Here is a 25,586-nt window from a genome sequence, read left to right as displayed (position 1 = left end):
TAACAAAAGACACAACACACAAGATGCCAACTTTTCATCAAAGAAATGGCTTTAATATTGCCCTTGAAAAAAGGTGAGTTAAAAAAAAATGCATGTACATAAGTGTATATATACAAAGGATATATGTCCTCATTAATGGACACACAGTAATTGTAGCCTGTTGTTCTCATGACTCAGCAGGTGGTGGGGTCTGCACCGTAATCACCGGCTACATGAAACACAAGTTAACGTTTGAGAAAATTTGCCCTCTCATCCCTCCCACCCTATACTCACCATTTTGGGGGCCGGCCCGCAGCAGTTGACCACCTTGCAGGTGTAAATGGCCAGAGTGACGGAGATAGCGAACAAAGCGACCTGGATGAGCATGTTCTGTGCAAAGAGGTGAACTTTCGTGCGCTGTAAGCAACAATATATTTAACTTTCAGTTATTTTGCTATTCACTAATTTGGGTGTAACTCCACTATCAAACACTAGATGGCGGTACACTTTTTGGTTTAACCATTATGCAGTATTTTAGTCATTTTCTTCCACATTATTTTCACAGTATTTTAGCCAGTGGATGACACATTGTTGGTCTTATGACAACTGTGTGGTTGTGCCTTGTTGAACTTTGACTGATCTTGCTGAAATTTCAGCTCCCTAGTGTCTTCTTTCAATGCTTTCTCTTTTGATGTAAGATCAAAGATTTGGACCAAATACTATTGCTTCAGGATTAAATGGATTAAAGAGTAAAAGTGGTTCAAAACTTTTATTTAGTCCAAAGCGTTATTTGCCAAGAAAAATCACACTGGAAGTTGTAGCTAAAAAAGTGTTTCAAAGCCTGATGTGTCTACCCCTTGTGCGATCTACGACTTGTGTTTTGAGCCTTAAATCAACGGTATTTCACATCAAAGGGAAAACATTGAAAGAAGACATTAGGGAGCTGAAATTTCACCCAGATGGTGACAAGTTGTCTGGTTCAACATGGCATGACCACCTAATTATCACACGACCAAGAATGTGCCAATCCTTGGCTGAAATTCAGAACAAATTACCCCAAAATGGTCAAAATACAACACAAGTGCACTGTACTAATTTATTTGGACAAAAAAAGGTCACTGTAACATGACATACGGTCAGAACATTTCATTCAGTGATTCTTCACATGCCGTAAGAGGTAAGGAGCCTGTGGGGAGCCAGGATGTCTGGATAAGCAAATATGCATTTTGTGTACACAATTATACACTATAATTTAGATCATATAAAATATTGTGGTCCCAATATGCACATTTTTGGCCATACATAGTATAACTTTGGTATTAAATTCAAAATTGAGGGTTTAATAGTCATAAGCAAATATGTGTTTTGCACACAGCTACCTATATTTTGTTGCCACCATTATGACATATTTTATACAGACTATAAATTAGAATTTTGTCCGTTCTTTATATCATGTCATGTCTGGAGTGATATAGCTTTAAGCTGAACCTTAACGTTATAAAAACTAAAGTCAAAACTTACTCTGATGACCTGGCAGGACTGAGTTAAAGTGCTATTGTAGTCGTCCCCATAGTGCCAGCAGTATGGATAATAATGGTCGAGGTTTATCAGTAGCCAGATCACATTGAAGAAGGAGGCGCCACTGGAAAGAATCTGCATCCCCAAATTGCCTCTCAGCTAACACACACATAAACACACACATCATGTGATGTTGAGAGCGCACATGGCCATGAGCGCGTCGTCACACTCACAATGGGCAAGTGAAGATTCTTGGCTGCAATGGCGACACTCCCCGCAACAAGCACCTGTCATGACAATAATACAATGCATTTGATGCCTTATGTGTTTTGTGTTCGACTGTCGTTTATTCAAGATCAAGTCGTAATTCTAGTAAAAAAAAAAGCAAAATATAAAAAAAGCAATATAAAATCAGCAATTGAAAGTGAGTCGGTGTCAAAGACATTTCAAGCGGTGTCTGTTCGTTTTTCAATTGTGTAATGTGAAATAAAGAATAGAATATTAGGCTATGGAGTTCAAAAATTCAGAGAAAAAAACGTAACAAACCAAACACATTTTTTTTATAAGTAGTCCAATTCTATAGGCCTGTATCCATATAGACATTTAATAATTGCTTGTATGATTTATTTTCATTATGTTTAATACGTTAAAGTAAAAAGACAAAAAAATCGACATGGCCCTTACGTTCCTTTGTTTACTATCTGTATGGGAAAACTAACAGTAGGCACTGAATCTGGAAAAAAACAAAACATTAAGTATGGCGGGAAAGTGTGCTTTTTTTTTTGGTACCATATGATGACGCATCGTTATGCGGAGCCATAGTCGATCGCAAATCTTTTCTAGCGCAGTCCCGAAGTCATAAATTCAGGGAATATTTACATGCAAGCCACTGCTAAAACACAATTTTCAAACAACCCAAGAAAAAATGTCTCACTGTAGTCTATGGCTAAATTTGATGACTTTTATGTATGCAAAATTTGAGCATTTGAGCATATGCTTACGAATAGTGAGGCCAGGAAGACAGGGATGTTATTCCAATGGTGACCGCGTTGGGGCGGTAGTACACTCAAACACAATATTTGATGCACGCTCAGAAGAATCTGGGTCATCTGTGATTTAAGATGAAAACGGCGACTTTAAAATAAGACATCGGTAGTTTTTGCCTGTAATGTTTTTGCAGACGAACCCCGAGAGCTTTCGGCTCGGACTCCAGGTACTTCTGCTTCCTGTTGGGATCTCGTTGGAATGCGACGGTCACCAGACGGTTTTGAGGTGAAGAGCCCGATGCCGAAGCTTCATCTGAAACATTCCAAAGTAACAGTTGCAAAGCGGGTGTTGCAATCGCCATCGAGTCAGCTGAACATCTGGATTTCCTCAACTGAAAGTCTAAACTTATTTTGCAAAAAGTAACTTAAATCTTGAGTCAAGAACGAAAAAGGGAGTGTTACCTGCCATGATCACACAATTTGCTGCGACTCAAAAGATTCTAACAGGAAAAAAAAAAAAAAAAAACACCACTAGGATTTTGTTTACTGCGTGGTCTCAACTGTGACTGGTGACGTCACGTCGCAACGCCTCCCACTTCCCATTGGGAGTGCTCTTTCTCAATCCACCGGAAAATGAAGTTCACAAAGTTTAAACTATTCAATCTTAAGGTTTTTTTTTTAACCTGCCATGATCACAAAATTCACTGCGACTCAAAAGATTTGAGCAGAAAAAACAGCACCAGGGCAGTTTTGTTTACTGCGTGGAATCAACTATAACTGAAGTCACAATGTAACGCTTTCAACTTCCTGTTGGAGGCGCTTTATCCTACTCCCTTCTGGGAAATGTAGTTTACAAAAGCCTAAACTACTAAATACTCACGCTAGAGGGCAGCAGAGTTCAAACAACAGCTCTCTTGCGTTGTGGGAACGAAATGCATAATGAAATAGTGGTAATTTAATACCAAATCATGTTAAATATAAATTCAATGATATGTCAATTAGGAATGTGAATACTGTAAGAATATGCGCGGAATAATTTTAAATACTTTCAAGGAAGACGTTATAATTTACATGTGAATTGATTTAGCTCTCAAAAATCAACATCTAGCTATTTTATTTGCCGTATCATGTTTTGCTTTGTTGGTCCACCCGAAAAACATTCAAATGAAAAAAACCAAAACTCGTTTCCAGTTCAATTTTTGTATTCATCCACGAACGGCTACAATGAATTCTAGTTTATTGTCACAGTTTTGCTCATGAGTACCCGCCAAGCAAGCCTGTGTTTTTCTCGACCTTGCATTCCAGACCATGTTGCAGATAATGTGGCCCGGGGCGGGGAGATCAAGCCAGGACACGCCAAGTCAACAAGTCACGCTCGGCCTCACCTTGTGCTTCGAACCAGGAAACTTGCATGTACGCTTCTGGCCGAGTTCATGTGAAATCACCAAGTTGGCCGATGCGGAAATAGTGGACGTTTGAACTGTGCGTAAAGGGGCGTGGCGCGCCGTATGCCACACAGCGTCTGATTATGTGGACAGCTCGGCGTGGTCAAGTCATCATGTTGCGTCTTCAGGTGAGTCCGTGATAAGGTGTTGTCCATCTACGGCCAACAAGGTAGACTTTACTCGGCTTATGGTGCGCAAAAGAATGCGCTAGATTGTACTCCAGACACACCCCTTCGGGTTTTGATTTTGCCCTTCATTGCACTCGCGTTTATAAATTCACCTCTTCTGTTGAAAATATGCATAGTTTGCAGAAATACGATCCTTGCTAAGGTAGAGGTACAAATACCTTTACAAGCAAAGTTGAAAAACGGATTCAGTTCCTGGAATCAAGTAAAATAACAGACTGAAATGTGATCGTTTCAGGGGCGGGGCTACAAGGTGGCCATGACCACCCTTTGGACGCACTTTTGGCCAACCGCACACTTAAGGGAAAATTTTAATATCTTGGAAAGTTTCTGCAATTTTAACATATAGTACATGCAGTAGGCTTAGACCAAAATCAATGAAAATACATTTTGATATGGCTTGCAATGCTAATTAAAAAAAAAAAGCATAGGGTTGGTGGTACACACTGTTAGAAGTGTATTTTTTGTTTTGTTTTAACTCATCACTTTTAGCAGAAACCTTTGGTGTGGTAGGAGAAAAAAAAAAGAAATTTATGATCTTGACCACAAGGGTTATGGGCATGCTGGAACCTATCCCAGATGTCTTTGGCCAGTAGGCGGGTTGCATCAGCCATTCGCAGGATACACAATGACACCTAAGGACAATTTAGAGCAGGAGTGTCTAAAATCTTTCCACTAACAGAAACTTATTTTTGAGTTATTAAACATGGTAAAACAAATCACACAATTATACAATGTATATTCATAGTTATTTGGAAAGTAAAACTACGTCAAGGCTTTTGGTTAAAGGGGATCATGAGGATTAAAATCTTGATAATTAGGACAAGAATTAATATCTTTATAATTTCATGAATTGTGGAACAAAATGCATTTCGAGAACTGAAAATGATTTAAAAAAAAATGTGAGCCCTTTGGCTTATGCGGTATTTTGTCTAATCCTTTGAGCTTTGCTTTAAAGGCACATCAAGGCGAAATAATTGAATAATAATTAATTGAAGTAAGACAGGGAGCTGAAATTTCACCCTGATGACGACAACTTGTCAAAGTTCAACATGGCACGGCCGATTAATTATCACACTACCAGGAGCGTGCCGTCCCTTGGCGAAAATCCTGCGAGAATTATGCGAAATAAAATGATCCAAAATCGGTCAAAATACTGCATTAGGTATATTATATTCACCATTGAGAGATAAGAAATGCTATTTTATTCAACATATCAATATTTTTAATTAATCTTCGGATTAATCGGCAATTCTTATATTCTTCTGCTAAAAATCTGCATTGACCTGAAGAAATCCATATCAGTGGGACCTTATATATGGAGATCATAATCTGTGGTCCGATTTCGCTTTTTAATTCTGCTGCTTGAATCCAAGTGCATGTATGGCATTGCACTCCAAATCTGCATGCGAGGGAAAGCAGAAGTGGCGCAAGCCAAAAGAGAAGAAGTGGGCCCAACAAATGGGTACCGCCAAATCTCTCTGCGCCTTTTGTGAAGAAAACGTCGTTTAACTTCAGAAGCCAAGCTGTGAAAACTTTGGGATAGCGGGAAGCTTTGTTGTTGTTGTCAATTCCAAGCGCAAAGCGAGACCTGAAAGGCGTCTGCGCGATGAGGACGGCGCGACGTATTGCCTCAGAGCCGTTTCCTGCCGTTTCATCGAGCCGTGTCGCAAACGTGTCTCATCGCGCTCGCCGAGAGCCGTCTTTTTGCCTGACCAAATAAAACACCTCCGCTGTCTTTTTTTGTCTTCAGCGTAAAGACTTTCCAGAGACTATCCGGATGGTACGCTAGAACATCATGTTGGACGGTCCGGATCCAAGTCAGGAGCTGGAGCCATGGCTCCTCACGCTCCGCCTCTCGCAGTACGCGTCCCGCTTCCGGCAGGGCGGCTACCGATCCGTGCAAGACTGCGCCGACCTCACGGACGAGCGTCTCCGGGAGCTGGACGTACTCCCGACCGGACACCGCAGGCGCATCCTTCGTGGTTTGGAAGCGCTGGGCGTCAAGAAGATGGAAACGCAGAAACCGACCTTATACCCCAGAAATATCTTCCTGGGGGATAAAAGAAAAGGGGATTCCTGTCAGTTCAACTGTCCGAAAGGATCGCAGAAGGCGGATTTAGAAGGGAGCCGGACGTTGCTTACGGGATCTGGTCTCGGTTCCCAGAAGGAAGAGTCGGGTCCGCCGACACCCGCCCGGCGCAACCCTGAGAACATCCGAGGGTCCGTGTTGGATGACCCCCCTGCTTCCTCGTCCTCCTCCAGCAGCACGGATTCCCTACCGGCATCTGAAATCCCACCAGACGGGGAGATTTCCCCAGAAGACGCCACCTTCGCACCGTCCCCTCGTGATGTCTCCACCTCCAGCGAGGAGCAAGGGTCTTCCCGGTGCAACATGGTGGACAACACCATCTACAACGCTCAGCGCGTTTCCACGATTGCCAAAGGTCCTCGACCGACTCGCTCTTACCGGCTGAGGCACAGACCGGTGCCTGACATCCCGCAACAAGACAGGTGATTGCAAATTTGGTGCACAGTTAGGACTGTGCTAGAAACCAAATTAATTCAGTAAATTAATCCTTTTTTTTAAATGATGAATGAATTGAAATTACCGTATTTTAAGCAGTATAAGGCGCACCGGATTATAAGACGCACGCTCAATTAATGAAATATTTTAAAAGCTTTTCCATACATAAGGCGCACCAGATTATAAGGCGCACACTCAATTAATGACACATTTTAAAAGCTTTTCCATACATAAGGCGCACCGGATTATAAGGCGCACACTCAATTAATGGCATATTTGAAAAGCTTTTCCATACATAAGGCGCACCGGATTATAAGGCGCACCCTTAATTAATGACATATTTTAAAACTTTTTCAATCACAATATAGTAATAATCAATGTAATAACAATAATAACTCAAATAATAACTTTAAACTCAGTCAATATGACCAACCTTGTTCAACTGTAAACATACAAAAGAAACAGGTAAATTACTTTATCAATTCATTCCCCACCTACGAATCCCAATCTCTATTAATCCATATATAAGGCGCACCTGATTATAAGGCGCACCATCAGCTTTTTAAAAAAAAACTAACGCTTTAAAGTGCGCCTTATAGTGCCGAAAATACGGTAATCTTCCACTCAATTACTTTTTAACCCGTGTGCAGTATTTTGTCCATCAAAGGCATGTTATGTCAAAGCCAGGGCATTGAAAGAAGACAAGGCAGCTGAAATTTCACCCCAGGTGGTGACAACATGTCAAAGTTCCACATGGCACGGCCACTTAGTTGTCACACTACAAGTGTGTGCCATCCCTTGGTCTAAAAAAAAAGACCCAAAAACCATAAAAATACTCCATAAGGGTTAATATTTATTTATCTATCATTAATTTGGTAATACAATTTAGCAGTATGTTGCTCCAATTAATTTGCTCTAAATTAGAAAAGCAATATGGAATTGTCCCCGTCAGAATGATTAAGCATTAAATTAGATCGAAAATTTGGAAACAAGCTAAATCGAGATGATGCAAAAGTGGCAGAAAGCCGGATGGTTTACAAGACATGTTTACATTAGCTACTCACTAGAGATTTAACAAAGTATAAACCCCATAAGACGAAATGTCTCACAAAGTTGAGTCCAAGAGAACGATACAAGAAGAGATTTTGCTAAATTTCTCCTACAAAATGTCTCATAAAATTTTCAGTTTTGTGTTTTTCTTATTACTGATCACACTGAAACAAAATTGACAAGCTTGTGTGCAAATATAAATATTTTTTCCAGTGTTTAGAAACCGACTTTGTCACATCTGCCAGCATTTTAAAATCCTTTTATTACGTATGATTTACATGTTTCCACACTCCAACACACCTGATTCAAAGGGTCAGGACTAAGTCATTTGAATCAGGTCTGTTTAATGCGGGAAACATTCAAAACATGGAAGAACAACACTGGCCCCTGAGGGTCACTATGCTCATTGTTTTAGATGTTTGCCTCCACCAACACACCAGCTTCATTAACCATCATTATCCATGCTTTTTGCTGAGAACCGGATTATTTGAATTTGATGCGCGGAGAGGGAAACACCTTGACATGCAAGATCATGGTCTTTGAGAACCGGTTTTGGATGTTTCTCTCCAACAGACAAACATTTGAATCGATGATCAAATCCAGACAAGTTGAGTCAGGATTCAATCATTTCAAAATTCAGAAGCAGGGAAACCTATAAAACAGTGATGGACACCTATGGTTGAGAGCCACTTTTCTGTATAACTCAGTAAATGTCTCCCAACTCTAACACACCCGATTCGAAGGATCAGGATCATCATCAAACTCACACGAGCTTGCCATGAGCTGATCATTGGAATTTTGATGTGTTGAAGGAGGGAAATCTACAACGAGAATGGACATTTCCTTTCTTCAGACGCCGTTATTGAACTTGTTTCAGATGTTTCCCGCCTCCCAGACACCTGAGGTGTGTTGAAGGCGGGAAACATCCAAAACAGTGGTTGTCAATCTTTTTTTTTTTTTATAGCACAATGAAATTTTGGATGGAAAAAAAAGCCTTTTGCCACCTGTGTCTGATTAATTAATGCTATCCCCTGGCACATTTTATTCAGCAACTCCGGAAGATAGATTGTTTCACATCATGTTTTAATTGAAACTCGTCTGTTGAAAAACTGTGTCTCTAACGACATTGCACATCCGTGTAGAAGTTAACAAAGCATAGAAAAAAAAAACACAAAATGACTAATATGCTTTGGCCATATGTTGTTTCATGTTCCAATTAATTTGCTCTCGATTTGAAAAAGGAATGTACTTTTTCCTGTCATTCAATCTAATTTCTATTTGAGAACCATTAATCTAAAATGCAGGACAGAGGCCCTTTAAGAATGTAGTTTGACACCTGTGCTTTTTAACCTTTTAAAGCACAGGTGTCGAACTCCAGTCCTCGAGGGCCGGTATCCTACATGTTTTCAAACCTGTTCCCTCAAAAACACCTGATTCAAATGATTGGGATCATTTTGAAGCTCCTGCGGAGCTTGCTACTGAGCTAATTATTTGAATCAGGTGTGTTGGGGAAAGAAAACCGGAAAACATGCAGGATGCCGGCCCTCGAGGACTGGAGTTCGACACCAATGTTTTAAAGTAACATAAAATTATTATTAAAAAGTGAGTGGTTCAGTTTTGTTGTCATGCTCGGGGTCCCCATTAAGACTTTTACTCAAGTAATCAGAGAATAGATGTCTGGACTTTCCACAAAGTGCCTAAGTTTTGGAAAAGTTATTCATACTTTTACTCAAATATCGATTTCAGGTACTTTATACAAGATTGCCGGCGCGTTGCACTTTTTGAAAGTACCTCTCAGACTTAGCAGTTGTTTTCATTGTGGTTGTTGGTGCTCTTCCTCGTCCTCTCACAGGCGCGCACCGCCAGCGCAAACAAGCGGGCCCCAACACCCAGCCGTCTGCGGGGGTCCCTCCGGTGCCAACGGCGCACAGAAAGGTACGCGCCGTCTTGCAGCCGCGTTGGCTCGCCACGTGCCATGAATATTTCATTCGGCGCCGCTGTTGTTTGCCCGGATGAAAAGAACGTAAGGGGGAGGGTGGCGCCGAGTCTGCTGTTTGGCGGGCTATGTCGTGGGAAGCGGCGGCGCGCATCTCGGGGAATACGTCTCTTTTTATCCTGTCCCCTTCCAACTAGTGAGACCTGAGTCTGTATTCCTGTCTGGCAGCTTTGAAGAAGTTTTTTTTTTTTTTTTTTTTTTTTGCCGGATGTTTTTGGTCCTCATTGAGATGGCGAGTTGATAAAGTAGGATTTAGTAAAATGGTTGAATTATTGGGCTGGTGGGGACTCGTTGCCGACGTCAAACAGTGGCCATGTCAAATGTCTCTCATCCATCATTTGCACTGAATCGGGGTTATCAAAGTTGATTTTTGCTTTGTACTTAGGTTTTATTTCATCTTAGCTTCTTTTTTTTAATTCAGTTCGCTTTTAGTAGAGATGTTTAGTACCAATTTTTTTTAGACTGACCAACACACCTGATAAACCTCTGCGCACACACTTTGCAAACGATACACATTGCATTTTTTTTCCATTTTTTTTGTAAATGCTTTAAAAGGCATAATAATTAAAGTTATAAATGCATATTTTTCCTTCAACCACTCAAATCAGTTCTATCCATACATGCAAGTTACATTCATTAACACCCACATTAACGCCTGTCACGTGATGATGACACTTTGACATGGCCATTAACTGGTTTCTACCGCCACCTACTGTCTTGAGGTGAAACACAAGTCAACAAATAATATTCTGTTTGCTGACATAGTTTTACTGCCGTTTAACGCAATGTTGCAAAAATCTCAGGGAAATCAGTGTCGTAAATCCTGTTAAAATGCATCTAAAAAATTGTCATTATAATGGTTTTATATGGTCCAAATTTTTGACAATGATTATTTTTGTACTCAAAATCTTGCGCGTCCTATCACAAAGAAATGACAGAATCGTTGCATTTTGAAAATTTACATTTTAATCAACTGCTGGAAATTTCAGCTCCCTAGTGTATTTTTTTTCCCCATTGATTCTTTTATGATATCTTAAAAAAAAAAATTAAAGGAATTTCCATAGTTTGTAACATAATGTCACAAGGGTTAAACTGACCAGGATTCATTTATTTGAATTATGTCTATTAAAGGAAGGAAACATCCAAGACATGGAAGAAAAACACGGCCACCATGCTCATTGCTTTAGACATTGTTTCCTCCATCACACGTATGTTTCCTGCCTAATCAATTTGCTCATAATTAAAAACAAAAAAACCTCATTTTTTTTCTGTCAGAGCATTATAATGCATTTAAATAAATGGAATATTTGAGAATACGCTAAATCGTGAAATTGAGATTTTGTAAATGTGGCAGAAGGCTGGATGGTTTACAAGACATGTTTACTATAGGTACTAACTAGGCAAAGGTCGAGACACAAATTTCACGAGACGAAATGTCTCACGAGATTGAGTCCACAAGAATGAGGCGAGATAAAACTTTTGCTAACTTTGCTAACTTTCATCAAAATGTTTTCATTTTCCTGAGCATACTGCAACAAAATGAACGAGCTAGTGTGCAAAAGTAACCATTGATTTGCCTGCGTTTGCAAACCAAACTTGTCATACCTGCCAATTTTTTCCCATCCTTTTATTATGTATCATTTACATGTTTCCAAACTCCAACACACCTGATGCAAAGGATCAATATTCAATCATTTTAAAGGAGGCAACCATCCAAAACATGGAAGAACAAAATCCTTCGCTGAAGGCCACTATGAGCATTGTTTTATATATCGCCCTCTCTAACACTGCTGCTTCAAATGGTCAATATTGTTATCCACGCTCTTGGAGAACTTGCATGATACCAGAACAAATTGTCAATTTTGAGCAGTCACCCATATCGATAGCAAGTATTGATATCACCAATGCTTTGATATCATAAAATCCAGCCCGCACAAGAAAACAATGACATAATTTGAAAGGCTTATAAATCCGAACGAGTTGTTCCCTCGTTTATCGCAAAGGTTAGATCCCTAAAAATACCCAAGGTAACTGAAAACTGAGAAGTGACCACTGAACTTTTTTTGTTTTTGTTCCCTTTTTTTTGGTTTATTCAAAGCAGGTTTATTATTTTTTATTTTATTTTTTTCCCCATTTTTAGGTTTAGAAGCAATTCGATTTTTGTATAGTCTCAACTACTCACAAAAAAATCATACAGCTAGAAATAAACTCTTTTAATATGAACCCTGAAAGCTCCATGTAAGATAAAAAAAATGCCTAAAATTAAAACAAAAGACAGTTTCGCTATAATTAGTTGTTAGATTGATAAATGTTAGATGCAGAGGTTCACCGATAAATAGACAAAAAAAATCGATCACCAAATTTTGTTTCATGACCTAAAATTGCACAAATGCTGTTGAGTTCAGTGTCTCAACAGAAAATGCTCTCCGATTTCTTTTGTCCTCTGTGAAAGCAGACCGATCACCATTGATCAACATTTGTAAATTTAGAAAACAATCATCATTTTTGTTGAATTCCTGACATATTTCAACAATTTTTGTCCATTTTCTTCATTGTTTTTTTTTAACAAAGCGATGGAAAAAAAGAATAATCTGCAAAATCACCAGAAAAAACCCTGTTTTTATTTTTTATCGCCAAACTTCTCGGCCTTGTTTTCCCACTCTGAACGGCGCACGTAAGGCACTGGAGAGACGCGAGGCAATTTTGAGAGGAAAGAAAACAAGCTGGATGAAAAACAGGTTGAGATGACGATAACGAGGGAACCGAGACGTTCCCAAGCGCTCGGAACCGGGAACTCACCTCCCCAAGTTTGCAGCTCCATGTTTCCCATCACATATTGTGTATATATATATATATATATTGTACATATATACATATATTGTACTTGGATGCAAATTGGCTCCATTCCCGCAAGCAGCTGCTATCAATATCATTCACCCAATGGAAATACGCAAATTTCTGCAGTATACAGGACAGTTTTTATCCAGTTTTTATAGTACGTTGCAAGCCACTGTAGATATAAAGTGAACACGTGCTATTTAATAAATGAAGCTTCCCTAAAAAAAAAAAGGCCTAGAAAAGTTCGCCAAACAAAGTCTTTTTTTGGACTGTTGTATTTGTAACAACAGATAGTCAACCGTATAATAATATAATCAAGCATAAGAGGTTATTATACTTCACAGAAACTAGCAAACTAAATCGAAGTATAGCGTAGATGTCCTTCATTTTCATCTTTGTCAAATTCATGCATGAAATATTGGGTTTTATTTGAGCTGTATTACCGTATGACTGGAGGACAGAAAGTAGGTCAAATAGTTACAGTGGACCCCTGCCATAAGAAATTAATCCGTTCCGGAGTTGGGATCGTAATGTCAAATCGTCTTATGGCGGACATCAAACTTGGATATACATATCAAAACTTGCTAACAAAATAGTATAGTAAGTGTGGCTTGTATATGATACACGTTTACAATTAAATAAAATCATACATAGAAAATATATAAAGGATTTATTTACTTTTGAGTGACATGACTTGAGCTTGTAATGGCCATATTCCCTCGCGAGGATAGCCTAGCCCAGTGCTTCTCAAATGGGGGGGCGCGGATGATCCCAGGAATAAGGCTTTGTTTTTGTCATGTGGAATGTAATTGCAATCAAGATATAATTTTCATCATTTTCTTTTAGTTTCAGGCACTTTGGTGCACTTGCTTCTTTTTTTTCATTTTAGACTAAGCTATAACCCGTATAAACGCGATAAAAATAATTAATAGTTGTTGAAAGTTGATTTATATTGCATTTTTCTGTTGTTAATTTTAAAAAGGATACATGTGTAGGTATACTTAAACAATTCTCATTAATAATAATCTTATTTATATTCAGTGCATCGACTGGGGGGGGGGGATTGAAAGGTTTTCTCTTTTCTAGGGGGGGCCTGGCAAAATATAGTTGAGAAACACTGGCCTAGCCTAACCTTCTTGATTATCTCCAGCTTTGTTTCCATACTAATCATCTTCTTACTTCTCTCTTTTACATCACTAGCAATCTTGGGACCTATAGCTAACCAAATAAAGTTGGAATCAAGCACTAAAATGCGCAATAAAAACGATATTGTAAGCACTCACACAAGATCAAGTCTTGAGCATGTCGGCATCTACGTGACGCCGACCAATAGCAAAACAGCATCTTAGTGGCGCTTTGCAGCGCAGACAGTTTAACGCGAACAGAAAATAAGAGCTATTACCTAAAAATGCCTGAAGAGGGAGGCAAAACAACATAAACGCAGCCAACCCCACAGATCATGACAGTTGCTGATGCCTTAAAGCGGGGAAAATTCTGTAAAGAAGTAATGAAAAAACTTCGTATTCCACTTCGTAACGTGTAAAAAACATAAGCCAGGGATGCCTTAACCCGAGGGTCCGCTGCATTTGGGACTTGTAATTTACTGAGTGTTTCTCAGCTCTTTTTGTAATCATGTGAAAATGATTCCAGTCAAAGTATTTTTGGTAAATTTCCATTCATATATTTAACTGCGGAAAGTCATCGAAATATCGGCCCTTTAATATTTGACGATTACAATTTGGTTACAAAAGGCGGGAGGGGTCCATTTACCGACGGGACTGTAAATAACACACCAACAAAAAACTGTCAAACGCCCACCTTTGCTCACTCGCACTTTTGTATTTGAACCAATGGAATCCGCGCACGCGACACGTCGGCGCCGGAAGCGCATGACAGACGTTGGCTTAATTTACCAAGATGCGTGGATTAGAGGTTAGTTAGAGGTTAATGATTCTCGCTTTCATTACCATTCGTCCGCCGTCAGCTGGGCTTGTCCTGAGTCATCAGCGCAGGTGTGACGCAAAGCAGTAATGACAACAAACTGACCTTAAAAGAGGAGCCGGGCTTCATCGGGAGCCAAATCAATGGCGACACTAACTCGGACCTGATAGCCGCGTCTTTTCCCAGAGTGCCGTTTAAAAGTGTGTGTTGTGGAACCCCGCGACCACCTGGGAACAATTCGCAGCAAAATGTCGATATGAAAGAAGTCCAAAAGACTTATCATAAGAAATATCTTCTTTTTTTTGGTCTAAACAGGAAAACAACTTCAACAATTTTAAGAAAAGAGTGCTTATTTCATGATATTTAATCTAGCGTTTTCTATTGAAGGTTTCTTTGTTGAAAATATTGATTTATTTTCTCATCACAAAAGGAAATGAGGATTTTGAATTATCTTCAGCTTGGGAACAAGATATTTATCCTTATTTAGGAAATGATGGCAAAAAATCAAACAAGCATTGGTGTAAAAATTTGCAGGAAGTCACTGATATGTTTCCCCTCTGTAATTCAAGTTAAAGTACGTATTGGTTATTCATTTTAAGGGAAAATTTTCTAATTCATGAGTGATTCAAGAAAATGATTTAAGAAAAGTTTGCTTGAATCTAGCAAAACTGGCCTGAATTTTTCAATTAATGAGAAAATATTGCTTACATTTTTACTGCATATTAGTAACATTAAATCTGACCTCAAATCATGTTTATTTTTAGCTACATTGTGAAATTTTTCAAAATAAAAATGACCTTCTGTTGAGAAATATTTGCTTCAGTTTGACTTGCAACTTTGCATAGATTTTCTGACTCGTTTTTTTGCACTCAGATTGTTCTTAACACATTAGAAAAAAAGTCTTGAATTAGGTTTTCTACGAAAGAAAATTCTTACACCATTGGAAATTTATTTTTGATTGAAACAAGAAAATGTTGCTTACATTTTACAGTATATTAATTCCATTAAATCTAGGCTCAAATAATGCTTATTTTAAGCAATATTTTGAAGGTTTTTACCTTCTATTACAAAATATTTGCTTAAATTTGACTCACAACTTGCTTAAATTGATATTTTCTGACTTGTTTTTGCGCTCAGATTGTTCTTAACGCATTACAAAAAATGGCTTGAATGAGGTTTTCCACAAAAGAAGAAAAAATCTTACCTCATTGGCAGATTTTTTTGTTTAAAACGAAAAATGTTGCTTACATTCTACAGTATATTAGACCCATTAAATCGAATTTGAAGCTAAATCTTGAAAATGCAAAACATTTGATTAAGTTTTGCTTAAACTTGCTTAAATTAAGATTTTCTTGTTTTTGATCTTAGATTGTTCTTAAAACATGAGAAAAAATAGCTTTTCTACAAAAGAGAACATTTTTTGCCTTTTTTTTGGCTTAAAACGAGAAAGTATTGCTTAAATTTACAATATTTTAGGAACATGAAACCTCAGATCAAATAATGCTTATTGTAAGCTACCTTTTAAAAAGTTGTGAAACATTTGCTTAAACTTGCAACTTGAATAATCTTTTCCTGTATTTATTTTATGCAAGAGAACAATTCTTACCCCGTCGTCAGATTATTTTTTCTTAAAACAAGCAAATTTGCCTATATTTTTTCGATGTTTTTTTTTTTTTTTTTTCCCCCTTGTTTTTGATCCAGCACTTTTTGCAGCGTAGAAGGATCCGGGCGAGCGTTTTGTCCTGCAGCATGCGGCAGCGCTCACAGAGGTCAACCGATGGATGACGATAGATGCTGAGTGGACACTATGACGAGCACAAGCGACCCCTTGATAAAGCTGACTAAGCCGGCGACACGGCCCCAGCGGCGCCGCATAACGCCTTTGCAAAGCAGTCCTCCGTAAGGACGCCGAGGCGTCGCTATGTCTTGCGCCCGCTTGTTTGATGGTCCGTCCTTATGTCTGCGGGCGCATTTACGCGTCCGGAGGTGTTTCGATCTTTTCCGACGTCTTTCTGGCCCCTGTGTGTGTACGGCCCGGGGCGGCGTCTTCTGTCCCGCGCCGTCCTCGGGAGAAGCCGCCGTCATCTTTCACATTGACAGGCTGCGGCCCACGCGCGGTGGCCCCCGGGTCTCCAGACTAATAATGTCTGGCCACGGTCTCTTCTCGTTCTTCTTCTATGCCTCCCCCAAACGTAGACCACAGTCTCAGCAGAAGCAAATAGTGCACAGGGAAAGGGCCAAGTGCTTTAATGGATCAAGGCTTGCCAAACGGAGTTGGCAGAGAGGGCGAAAGTATCCGCGCTTCAATGGAAGTACGAATATGTGTCTAAACACCTGGATTCAAAGGGGAAAAAATTGTAAGACGTTTTTGTTTGACATTTTTGAAGTTGCTAAATGCAGGTATTTCATATTATTAACAAAATCCATTTATTTTGATTTGTAATGAACTCATTCAATCCCAAAGACGTCTTTTTACGTATTTTCTTTAAAAGTACTTAAGTACGTAAAAATAAGTCGATGTTCAATACTTTGCACTATCATCCTCATGTGTATATTGTTTTTTCCCGCTCCATCTACTCCATAATATGCTCAGAATGTGAGTCCATTCATTTATTAATGCTTCAATCTTACTGCCCTTGTTGCTCTATTATCGTTTTTTTTTCTGTATTATTGCCTACTTTATTATTTGCTCGATTATGGAATGCCGGAGAAGTGAACAGAATAAGAATTTCATAATATTACCATGCATATGACAATAGAACGCTTGAATCTTGAATTCAATCACAAGTACTTATTCATATCTATTTTGTACGTTGTGATTGAGCTACTAAAGTACTTAAGTACTCCAGGTACGAAAGTACAAATGTAGAAAGTACCTCGTGCTTTAATGGATCAAGGCTTGCCAAATGTACAAATATGTGTCTGAACACCTGGATTTAAAAGGAGAAAAATTTGTTAGACATTTTTTTGAAGTTGCTAATTGCAGATATTTCATTATATTAACATTTGTACTGAACTCATTCAATCCCGAAGACGTCTTTTTACGTACTTTTTTGTAAGTACGTAAAGTACATTAAAGTAAGTCTAGCTATTCAATACTTTGCACTATCCTCATATGTATACTGTTGTTTTCTCGCTCCATGTGTAAATGCATATGCAGTGTACTGTATTATAATATATTATTTATTATATTTATTTTTATAGAAATATGTATGTAACTAGTATATTTTATCTTTGTAAGTATGTTTATATGGCTAGTGTATATTTATTGTATATATAGGGTATTTGTACATAATTGTATATCACGTTTACTGTATACATATATCAGTGTAGCAATATTAGTATATGATACAATACAAGAATAATTAAAAGGGTTAAGTATTTTTACTTCTTCCTCCACCTTTTCAAACGGTACGTTTTTTTGTTCGGCTTTTTTCAATTTTATCTTTTTCTTTTGTACATACAAAGTATATATTTTCACATTTTATATATCATATATATGTTGAAAGTGATTAATGTATTCATTCATTCAAAGGAGTAAAATATCAGTTTTGAAATGTAGGAAATAAAAGTTAAAAAAAAATGTCGGAAACATAATTATTCAGGTATAGTACAGCTCCTTGAAAAATCCACTTCCCAGCATGGTGTCCTCAAAATGACGAAAAGACACGAGGAACAATCTCGTCTTTCTTTCGGCGGCACCATGACAAAAGCGCTCTTTTTGTTGTCTGTCTCCTTTTTAGCTCCACTTCACAGAACCTTGACGCCCATCGCTCCCTACGGAGAGACCTTCCTGTACAACAGCGCTCAAAGCATTCCGGTAAGACGCCGTCCACCCCCCCTTGTGCACCGTCAGTAGCGGCTTACCAAAGAGGGACATATGTTTTTTTTTCCTCCCCTACGATCTTTTAACAACATCACAGGCCAAAGCGCCATCTCACAGCGTTAACATTGTCACATAACAGAGTGGCGCTTGCTTCTCCGTTGCCCGAGAGGTTAATAGAAATGTCAGCTGGCCTCTAAAGTTAGCGCGGCTTAATGCAACAACGCGATAATGGTGTCCGAGCAGAACGATGGACGCTTTCTTTTCATTTGATGCTCATCTCCTCTGTGCCCCCTTCAGAACCAAAGTGTAAAAGAAGTGGCGTTTAAGGACAAGTTGAAAAAGAAGAAGCAGAGGTACGTCCGTCGTTCTAACGCCGCATCTCCCCGAATATAGGACGCGCCTTTGTATAAGACGCACCCTTAATTTTAGGGTCAAATTCGGGTATTTTCTATGTTACCGTGTATAGCTGAATAAATTGAATCTTTTGTAAATTTTTCATCATTTCTTGTGTTCAAATCCATAAGTGATATATTTTTAGCGGGTTTAGTGTCTTTCAGATTTACCACTTTGTGAACAGTCAGTGAATGCCACACCAGTGTAGCGTTGAATGCGCTCCAAGCAGTTGTTTGTCCTTTTCCTCGCGGCAAAGCTCGAGTTCATTTTGCTATAAATACCCAAAGTTGCGCACCATCAGTATCCCACCAAGTTTTTGATTGTGTGTGTGTATGCCAAAAGAACACAATTATTAAACGAGTCAAATGGAATACCTTTAAGTTTTCTCTAACCGGTGCACACAGGTCCATACCTTGCCACTCTTAACAGTAATTGAACCAGCTGGGGATATCATAATCTTGATCATATTTCCGCACCATAAGGCGCACCTAAAAGCCTTCAATTTTCTCAAAAGCTAGCAGTGCACCTTACATAGCTTGCAAAGCTCCTTGCAAATTTTAATTGAGTCAGCTGGAGACATCCTATCCTATCCGTTTTGGTAATACGGGATGGACTCGGATGTAGGTTCTGTCTGCTTGCTTCTTTTTTTTTTGGACAATGATGCCGTATCAACCTTAGCTAACACGAGCTGCTGTTAGCCGCAACAAGCACTGGCTGCTAACAGCCAGCTGACGTCCGCCCTCTAGCTCGTCCCGTTCCGGTAATTATTTTAAGCAAGGATACGACCGATATAAAAATGCACATCTGTGCGTCAAAAATCGGCTTTTGTGTAAAAAAAAAAAAAAAAAATCTAATCTTAAATTACTGTTTATAAAATGCACCCATACTTTTGCTCTTTATTTTTAGGGAAAAAAGTGTCTTATATTTGGGAAATAATGGTATTCCCCACCTTCTATAAATAGAAGCTTTAGAATAAAAAATAACTTCTGACCATGTTTGTGTTTTTGTGGTGGGGAGGAGGCATGATCTTTTTTTTTTTTGAGGAGTGCTACGAAACATATGGGACAGTTCACTGCCAGTCAATCCACACTATCGTAGTCAAAGCCAGACGTTGTGAGGAAGTCAGCCAGTCCTTCAAAATAAACCCCCTTTTGTTACAAGTCAAATATGACAATGGAAAATATTTCTAGTTGAGGTTCAAATTAGATTAGGTGTACTGAAAATAGATTGAATTCACAAAGCCTAAAAAAAGTTGAAGGATAAATCAACGTGTTACAACCACACATCTTTTTTGTTGTTTTACTAATTTCATCAAACCCGCAGATCCAAGGACAAGGACCCCCCTTCTGCTCCGACGAGCCCAGACCCTTATAAAGATGAATACTCCACAGTGGAAGAGTGCGCGAGCTTTTTGCCAAGTTTAGCCCAAAGTCCGGCGGGGTACGGCACGGTCGGCCCAGCCGCCGCCGGTCCTGACCCTTCTTCTTCTTCTTCATCCGTCGTCATGGTGGACTGCGATCTCTACTCCCAATCTCTCGAGACACCCGGGGACCATCTTTCTGATATTTCCCCGTATGCGTGCTTTTACGGCACGACGGAACCTCAAGTCTTGAAAATGGGCTGGCTGGACAAGCTTTCACCTCAAGGGTAGGTTCACGATACCTTGGAAGAATACTACGGGGGGAAAGCGTTGCACATGATTGAAAAACACAGAAAAAGAGAATCATAAAAAAAGACATGGATGCAAACTTACACCCCCCAAACAGAAATAAAAAACGGGATTATTTAGATTCTGAGCAACAGTGATCCCTCCTACTTCGCAGTCTCAGATATGGCGGTCTCAGTACTTCGTGTTTTTTTCCAGGAAAAATGAAAAATATTTCAAACTAAAAAATCATTTAAAAAAATGTGCAAAAATGTAAAAAAAAAATTGAAAAAAGCAAAAAAGTACATTATACAGTACTGTATTAATCAAATAACGAAGTAATCTTAGTTAATAACTATGTTAAGAATTCTTCAAGCGTTAGTTTGTGACGTTTTTTTATCTTATTTTGAAATGCATGCTTTTAATTTGTCGGGTCGCATTGCATTTCCGTTTCCTGTTTTACGTTCTCTGCGTCATTCAACTCGTTACGGTGACGTAGTGAATGACAACGTAAGCTCATATTTATAGTTTATTATCATTTATGTTGATAACGCACGCTACTGCCTATGTTTAGTAAGCCATGAGTGTTTATTCTGTTTATGTGTTCGTTCGTGTAGAGGTTGCACTTTATTGTTAGCAGTTGTTGTTAGTTGTTGCTAACCCGCTAATGTTGGCTAAAAATACAGTCAATTCATAGATTAAGTGTTTATATGTTAGGTTACTGACTTTTGTTGTTGATTTATTATTCAACAGATACTACATGATACAACAAACATGTGCCAATATAAATGTGAAGTTCAATGTGATGACTTGCGTACTCTTTCACCGGAGTCTTGGTGCAGATAACCAGTCCTGAGAACAAATTCTCAACAAACTAAGTAATATTAATTATTTAATGAATATACAATAATGTTAATAATTTTAATAAGGATAATGTAATGTTAAATAATAGGAGAAAGGAAATAAAAATTTAAAAAAGGATTGTTTATGGTTACTGCGGCTATATTGGGGCGTACATAGAAATCTAGGAACTGATACCCTACTTCGCGGGTTTCAGACTTCGCGGGGGGTTGACAGCCCCCATTAACCGCGAAGTAGGGGGGATAACTATTTCTTTGCGCACTTGTTTGGTTGTAAGTTTTCTTCCGTATGATTTTTGTGATTGCGTCATTTTTTGCTACCTTTTTTAACGTGTTTGCACCTTTTTTTTTTTCTTCATTCAATGTGTATGTAGCTTCATTTTGCAGTGTGTTCGCTGCCTAAAATAAATAAACAATATGCAAATACCTGATTAATTTTTGGAGCGATTGAGATCAAAATAATCAAAAAATCAAAGTGGCCCTTGCACCCTTTGATAATTCTGCATATGGACACCCCTGTTCTTTGCCGGACCAAAATAAAACGAGACTCCGACTGAGTCAAATCGAGTCTTTCCGCTTTCAAATGTAACCGAAAAAGCGTCTCCAATCAACTAGCAAGCCGTTTGTTCTTTTTTTGCAGGAAGTGCGTCTTTCAGCGGCGGTGGGTGCGCTTCGACGGCGAGACCCTGGCCTACTACAACAGCGACAAGGTAACTTTGAACACCCACCGGACGCTAGAGCTCAAAAGAAATCGATATCCCGAGTCCTTGCTCACCGCCTCATCATCGTTAGCGTGGAAAGCTAACGAACGGAGGAGGCCAAGGACAGAGTGACTTTAAACCAAGCGTGGCTGACCAGAGCTCTCAATGCCCAGCCAGCCGTACAGTAAAATACATCGACGTTGCCGCTCGACCAATTCTCTAAGAGCGAAAAAAAAAAAGTGGGGAAGGGGTGAAGGTTCTTCTATCGAAGCTTGACCGGCTGAATTATTTGAAACGCTAGCACGCGATCCTTTTAAATAGCTTTTGGCAAAACCGCATTGCCCCCCCCCGATTCAGGTTCAGCTCCCTTTTCGCCACAGCACATCACAATCAATGATGCGTGACCTGTCTGATGGCGCCTCGTTAATCACTTGCTAATTACAGCCCTCTGCGCCCGCTCACCGCCGTCACCCCTACTCGGCCCGCCCCGCTTTTTTCCATCCCATCGGTCGCTTTATTTATCAGGACACGCTTCGCCACGGGCGGAACGGGAATCATCAGGGAGGTCTGGCGAGTCAGCACTTTATAGACCATTCGCGTAATGGTGGCAAGAGTCGAGAAGTTGATTTTCTGGATGTGTGTGGTGTGGAATTAGTACACAAAATTCAAGCAATCTTATGTCAAATCAACTCTCCCCATTAAAATGCATGTAAAGCGGATTCATCGGTTCCAGGCATTCTAAATATCGCAGAAAAAAAAGTTCTTTGAGACTTTGGACTGTGTGAAAACACAGTAGTGAACAGAGCTGTGCGATTTGGGGAAAACATGGGCAAGTTTTTGTCTTTTTCTTTGTGATTTAGTGTCAACATTAGTTGTGAGTTGCATTTAAGGTTGCATCAGATTGTTCAAAACTATATACAATAACAACATACAATTCCACATGCCGTCATTGTAAAAAACAAACAAACAAACAAACAAACAAAAAACGTATGTTATATTGGGCAGTCCTAGTCATAACATCATAGAATGTGAAGACTCATATAGTTTTTGCCTTTTGGTTTGTGCTTTAATTCATCAGACATTGAGCCATTCCTAGTCAGATCCAGAATTATTTTGATTCTGATGCTTGTAATTCTTTAAATCAATGAATACTGTGCTTTTGCCCCATGCTTTTCATGGAGCTTTGATGAATGACGAAAGAATCCCGTCACAACTAAGACGCTGTAAAATTCATCATTTTACACAGCGCATCACAAATATTTTCCTGAGAATATTGTTAAATAATCTTGAGTTGAGCACTTTGTGAACAATGATCAGCTGTTTAAACTTTTCCAACTACTGCGATGTGCTAATTTCGTTAGCCCATTAGCTCTATGCCGTTTACAGTTATGTGTTAGCTTTAAGTTAGCGGGTTTTCGTAAGACAAGGTTAAGCCGTTCGGTGTATATTTCTTTTTTTCATGTTAAGGGTTAGAACTGACTACTTTGATATTGACGTTTGTTAGCGTGTTAGCTAAATGGTATTCTTATGTGGTTTGGTTACTACAACGCTTTTTGTTTCACATTACGTGAGAATATTAAGCTAGCGGGCTTTTGTAAAATAAAGTTCATGAGTTTTGTTTAACACAATGTGCAACTTTGTTTCCTGTTACTTTTTATAGTCATAACTGGATGTCAGTTCTGTTAGCTTGTTAGCTCTATGACATTTTGCCTTATGTATTAGCAAGCCGGTCTTATAAGACAATTATGGAGTACTGACCTATGATAAATGGACTTTCACTTTTAAAGCACTTTTCTACCTTTGCTACTACACAATTTGTTTCATATGAAAGTTTACATAAACTTCAGTATTCGTACATAATTGGTCATTTTATTGTTGGTTGTTTTAAGATAGATATTGACCGGGTTGGAGGTAAAAGAGAGAACGCAGCAGTGATTTTTGTCATTCATCTTTTTTTGTTTTTTTTATCCTTGCACACAACTAACCTTGAGTGGTTTCTTACTCGTTTGGTTTGAAGTCTCTCGGCGCCGTTTAGTAAAGACTAACCTGCCCGTTAGTAACAAAGCGTCGCGCGTATCACGGTGCTCGCGTTTGTTACATGGCGCCACACAAAAACATTGCCATGCTTGTCCTCGCTCAAAAACTTTTAACACCCGCAAACTCTCTTTTGTAGTGTGAAATCCTGCGGGATCTGTCAGCCCCAGACAGAACTAATCGCACTTAATCACAGTCGCAGCTTGAAAGGTCTCCGGTGATGTCATCATCGGGGGGAAGGGGGGGGCCGAGGTGGCGTGGGAGAGGAGCCAGATCATCGGTCTCACTTGTTCCTGCGGGCTCGCCGCGTTGCATCCAATCCATCTCATCAATCAGACCCTTTTCGCCCGATTTCGTCAAGACCGGGGGATTGGCTCCTGAGAATGCTCTGGGCCTTTAGATTTAGTCCTCTGGGTCCTGATATGCGATGTCGTGCGTGTATGCGTGTGTGTGTGTGTGTGTCCAAAGCTTGGCTTCAAGGGAGCGAGGAGGATGGGGCAGGGTTTTAGGATTGGGGATCAGTCTTTGCAGTGTGTCAGGCTGATGCTGCAAATCCCTCCATTGACAGTTACTGGAACGGCCGCTGACGTGTTATCTTACATGTCAAATGTGTATTTTTTTTTTCCCTGCCGCACCTGCACTAAACCAAACATGTCAATCATCATTGCTGACAACCTCACCTCAGCGTAGTGTGTATGTCACTGGACAGGATTTATTGGATTCGCTGACAAAATTAAATTCCTCACAGTGGATTGAGATCTGATCAAATGTACTGTTTCGAACATGCAAAATTTATGTCCGTAAGATGTGCTGTTGGATATCAAAAGGAGTAAGAACCTGTAGCTTTACACACGTAGTTATTTATTAAGTAGCCAAAAAGAATCAACTCGCCTTCACCGTGCATGAATATACATGACCTACCAAGTACATGATGAAAAGTGGAGTGAAAAGGTCAAGAGAAGATTGACATAACCAGATGCGCCACCGTGTGGCGTGGGATTGTACTACCATATTGTTTGTTAAAATATACACAGTAATATCTTATCTATCTATCTATCTATCTATCTATCTATCTATCTATCTATCTATCTATCTATCTATCTATCTATCTATCTATAAATATATATGTATATATATGTGTACATATATAGAGAGAGAGAGAGAGAGAATATTGATTATAAATTTAAAAAACTTGCAAATGAATGTGTTCTTAATGACCAACAGTATGTTTTAAATATAATCATAGGTCTAGTTATCATGAAATGATATTACATGGGGGGTGTCACGTCTCCGGAGGCGGCCATGTTTGCTATAGCTACGGACTCATGCTGTCTGTAATGAAAAACGGTCTGAATCTTACTCACTATCCCTTTAAATTTATCTTTGATATGACTTTGATTTGACAGGTTTGTTAGTTTCCTTTTTTTTTTAAATACTTAGTTTTAAATGGAGTACCTTTTAAATATAGGATGTTTGTCAACAGAAATAAAAATCAAGCCCTCACAATTAAGCCCTTGTATTGTGTAATAAAATGACAAAAAAAACAAAAAAAAAATCCCAGAATGCAGGGGGGCATTGAGGTGGTCTGGGCTCAAAATACTTCTTTCATACAACGATGACCAAAAAAGATAAACAATATCTGAACAAGGACAACGAAGACTG

At 39.1% G+C, this 25,586-nt stretch overlaps 2 protein-coding genes across 5 annotated transcripts in view; one reads left to right on the top strand and one right to left on the bottom strand.

Moving 5' to 3' along the window:
- Positions 1-26: 26 nt before the first annotated feature.
- LOC148428932 (membrane-spanning 4-domains subfamily A member 4A-like) lies at positions 27-4,063 on the bottom strand. Of its 2 annotated transcripts, none has more exons than XM_088420826.1 (7): positions 3,869-4,063; positions 2,684-2,796; positions 2,499-2,606; positions 1,731-1,784; positions 1,501-1,656; positions 274-396; positions 27-208 (listed from the first exon to the last, which is right to left on the bottom strand). In XM_088420826.1, the coding sequence occupies exons 1-7, from the start codon at positions 3,894-3,896 to the stop codon at positions 167-169; spliced, it is 624 nt and encodes a 207-aa protein (XP_088276952.1). In that variant the 5' UTR covers positions 3,897-4,063; the 3' UTR covers positions 27-166. The 2 variants fall into 2 exon arrangements, with proteins under 2 accessions (XP_088276952.1, XP_088277030.1); XM_088420904.1 differs by lacking the exon at positions 3,869-4,063 and adding an exon at positions 2,946-3,092.
- arap2 (ArfGAP with RhoGAP domain, ankyrin repeat and PH domain 2) overlaps positions 3,889-25,586 on the top strand; it is a 105,890-nt gene continuing 84,192 nt past the window's right edge. For 2 of the 3 annotated variants that reach the window (XM_088420445.1, XM_088420375.1), the window contains exons 1-7: positions 3,891-4,056; positions 5,867-6,627; positions 9,543-9,625; positions 18,209-18,285; positions 18,589-18,644; positions 20,008-20,331; positions 21,830-21,899. In XM_088420445.1, the coding sequence (XP_088276571.1) occupies positions 5,912-6,627; positions 9,543-9,625; positions 18,209-18,285; positions 18,589-18,644; positions 20,008-20,331; positions 21,830-21,899 (1,326 nt within the window). In that variant the 5' untranslated portion in view covers positions 3,891-4,056; positions 5,867-5,911. Of the gene's footprint in view, positions 4,057-5,866; positions 6,628-9,542; positions 9,626-18,208; positions 18,286-18,588; positions 18,645-20,007; positions 20,332-21,829; positions 21,900-25,586 lie in introns of all 3 variants that reach the window. The other variant, XM_088420525.1, reaches the window with a different exon arrangement.

Source organism: Hippichthys cyanospilos, chromosome 1 (genome assembly GCF_059441005.1).
Source record: "Hippichthys cyanospilos isolate Australia breed blue-spotted pipefish chromosome 1, RoL_Hcya_1.0, whole genome shotgun sequence".
NCBI lineage: Eukaryota > Metazoa > Chordata > Actinopteri > Syngnathiformes > Syngnathidae > Hippichthys > Hippichthys cyanospilos.
Note: the sequence above shows the minus strand (reverse complement) of the source record. Positions and strands in the feature narration are given on the sequence as shown.

Excerpts from the sequence above, each read along its gene's own strand:
- LOC148428932 (XM_088420826.1), bottom strand. The coding sequence starts at position 3,896 with ATGCAAGTTTCCTGGTTCGAAGCACAAG. Across the intron at positions 2,797-3,868 it reads TTCCTGGTTCGAAGCACAAG|ATGAAGCTTCGGCATCGGGC; the intron begins GTGAGGCCGAGC and ends GGAATGTTTCAG. Across the intron at positions 209-273 it reads GCGGGCCGGCCCCCAAAATG|CCGGTGATTACGGTGCAGAC; the intron begins GTGAGTATAGGG and ends TGTTTCATGTAG.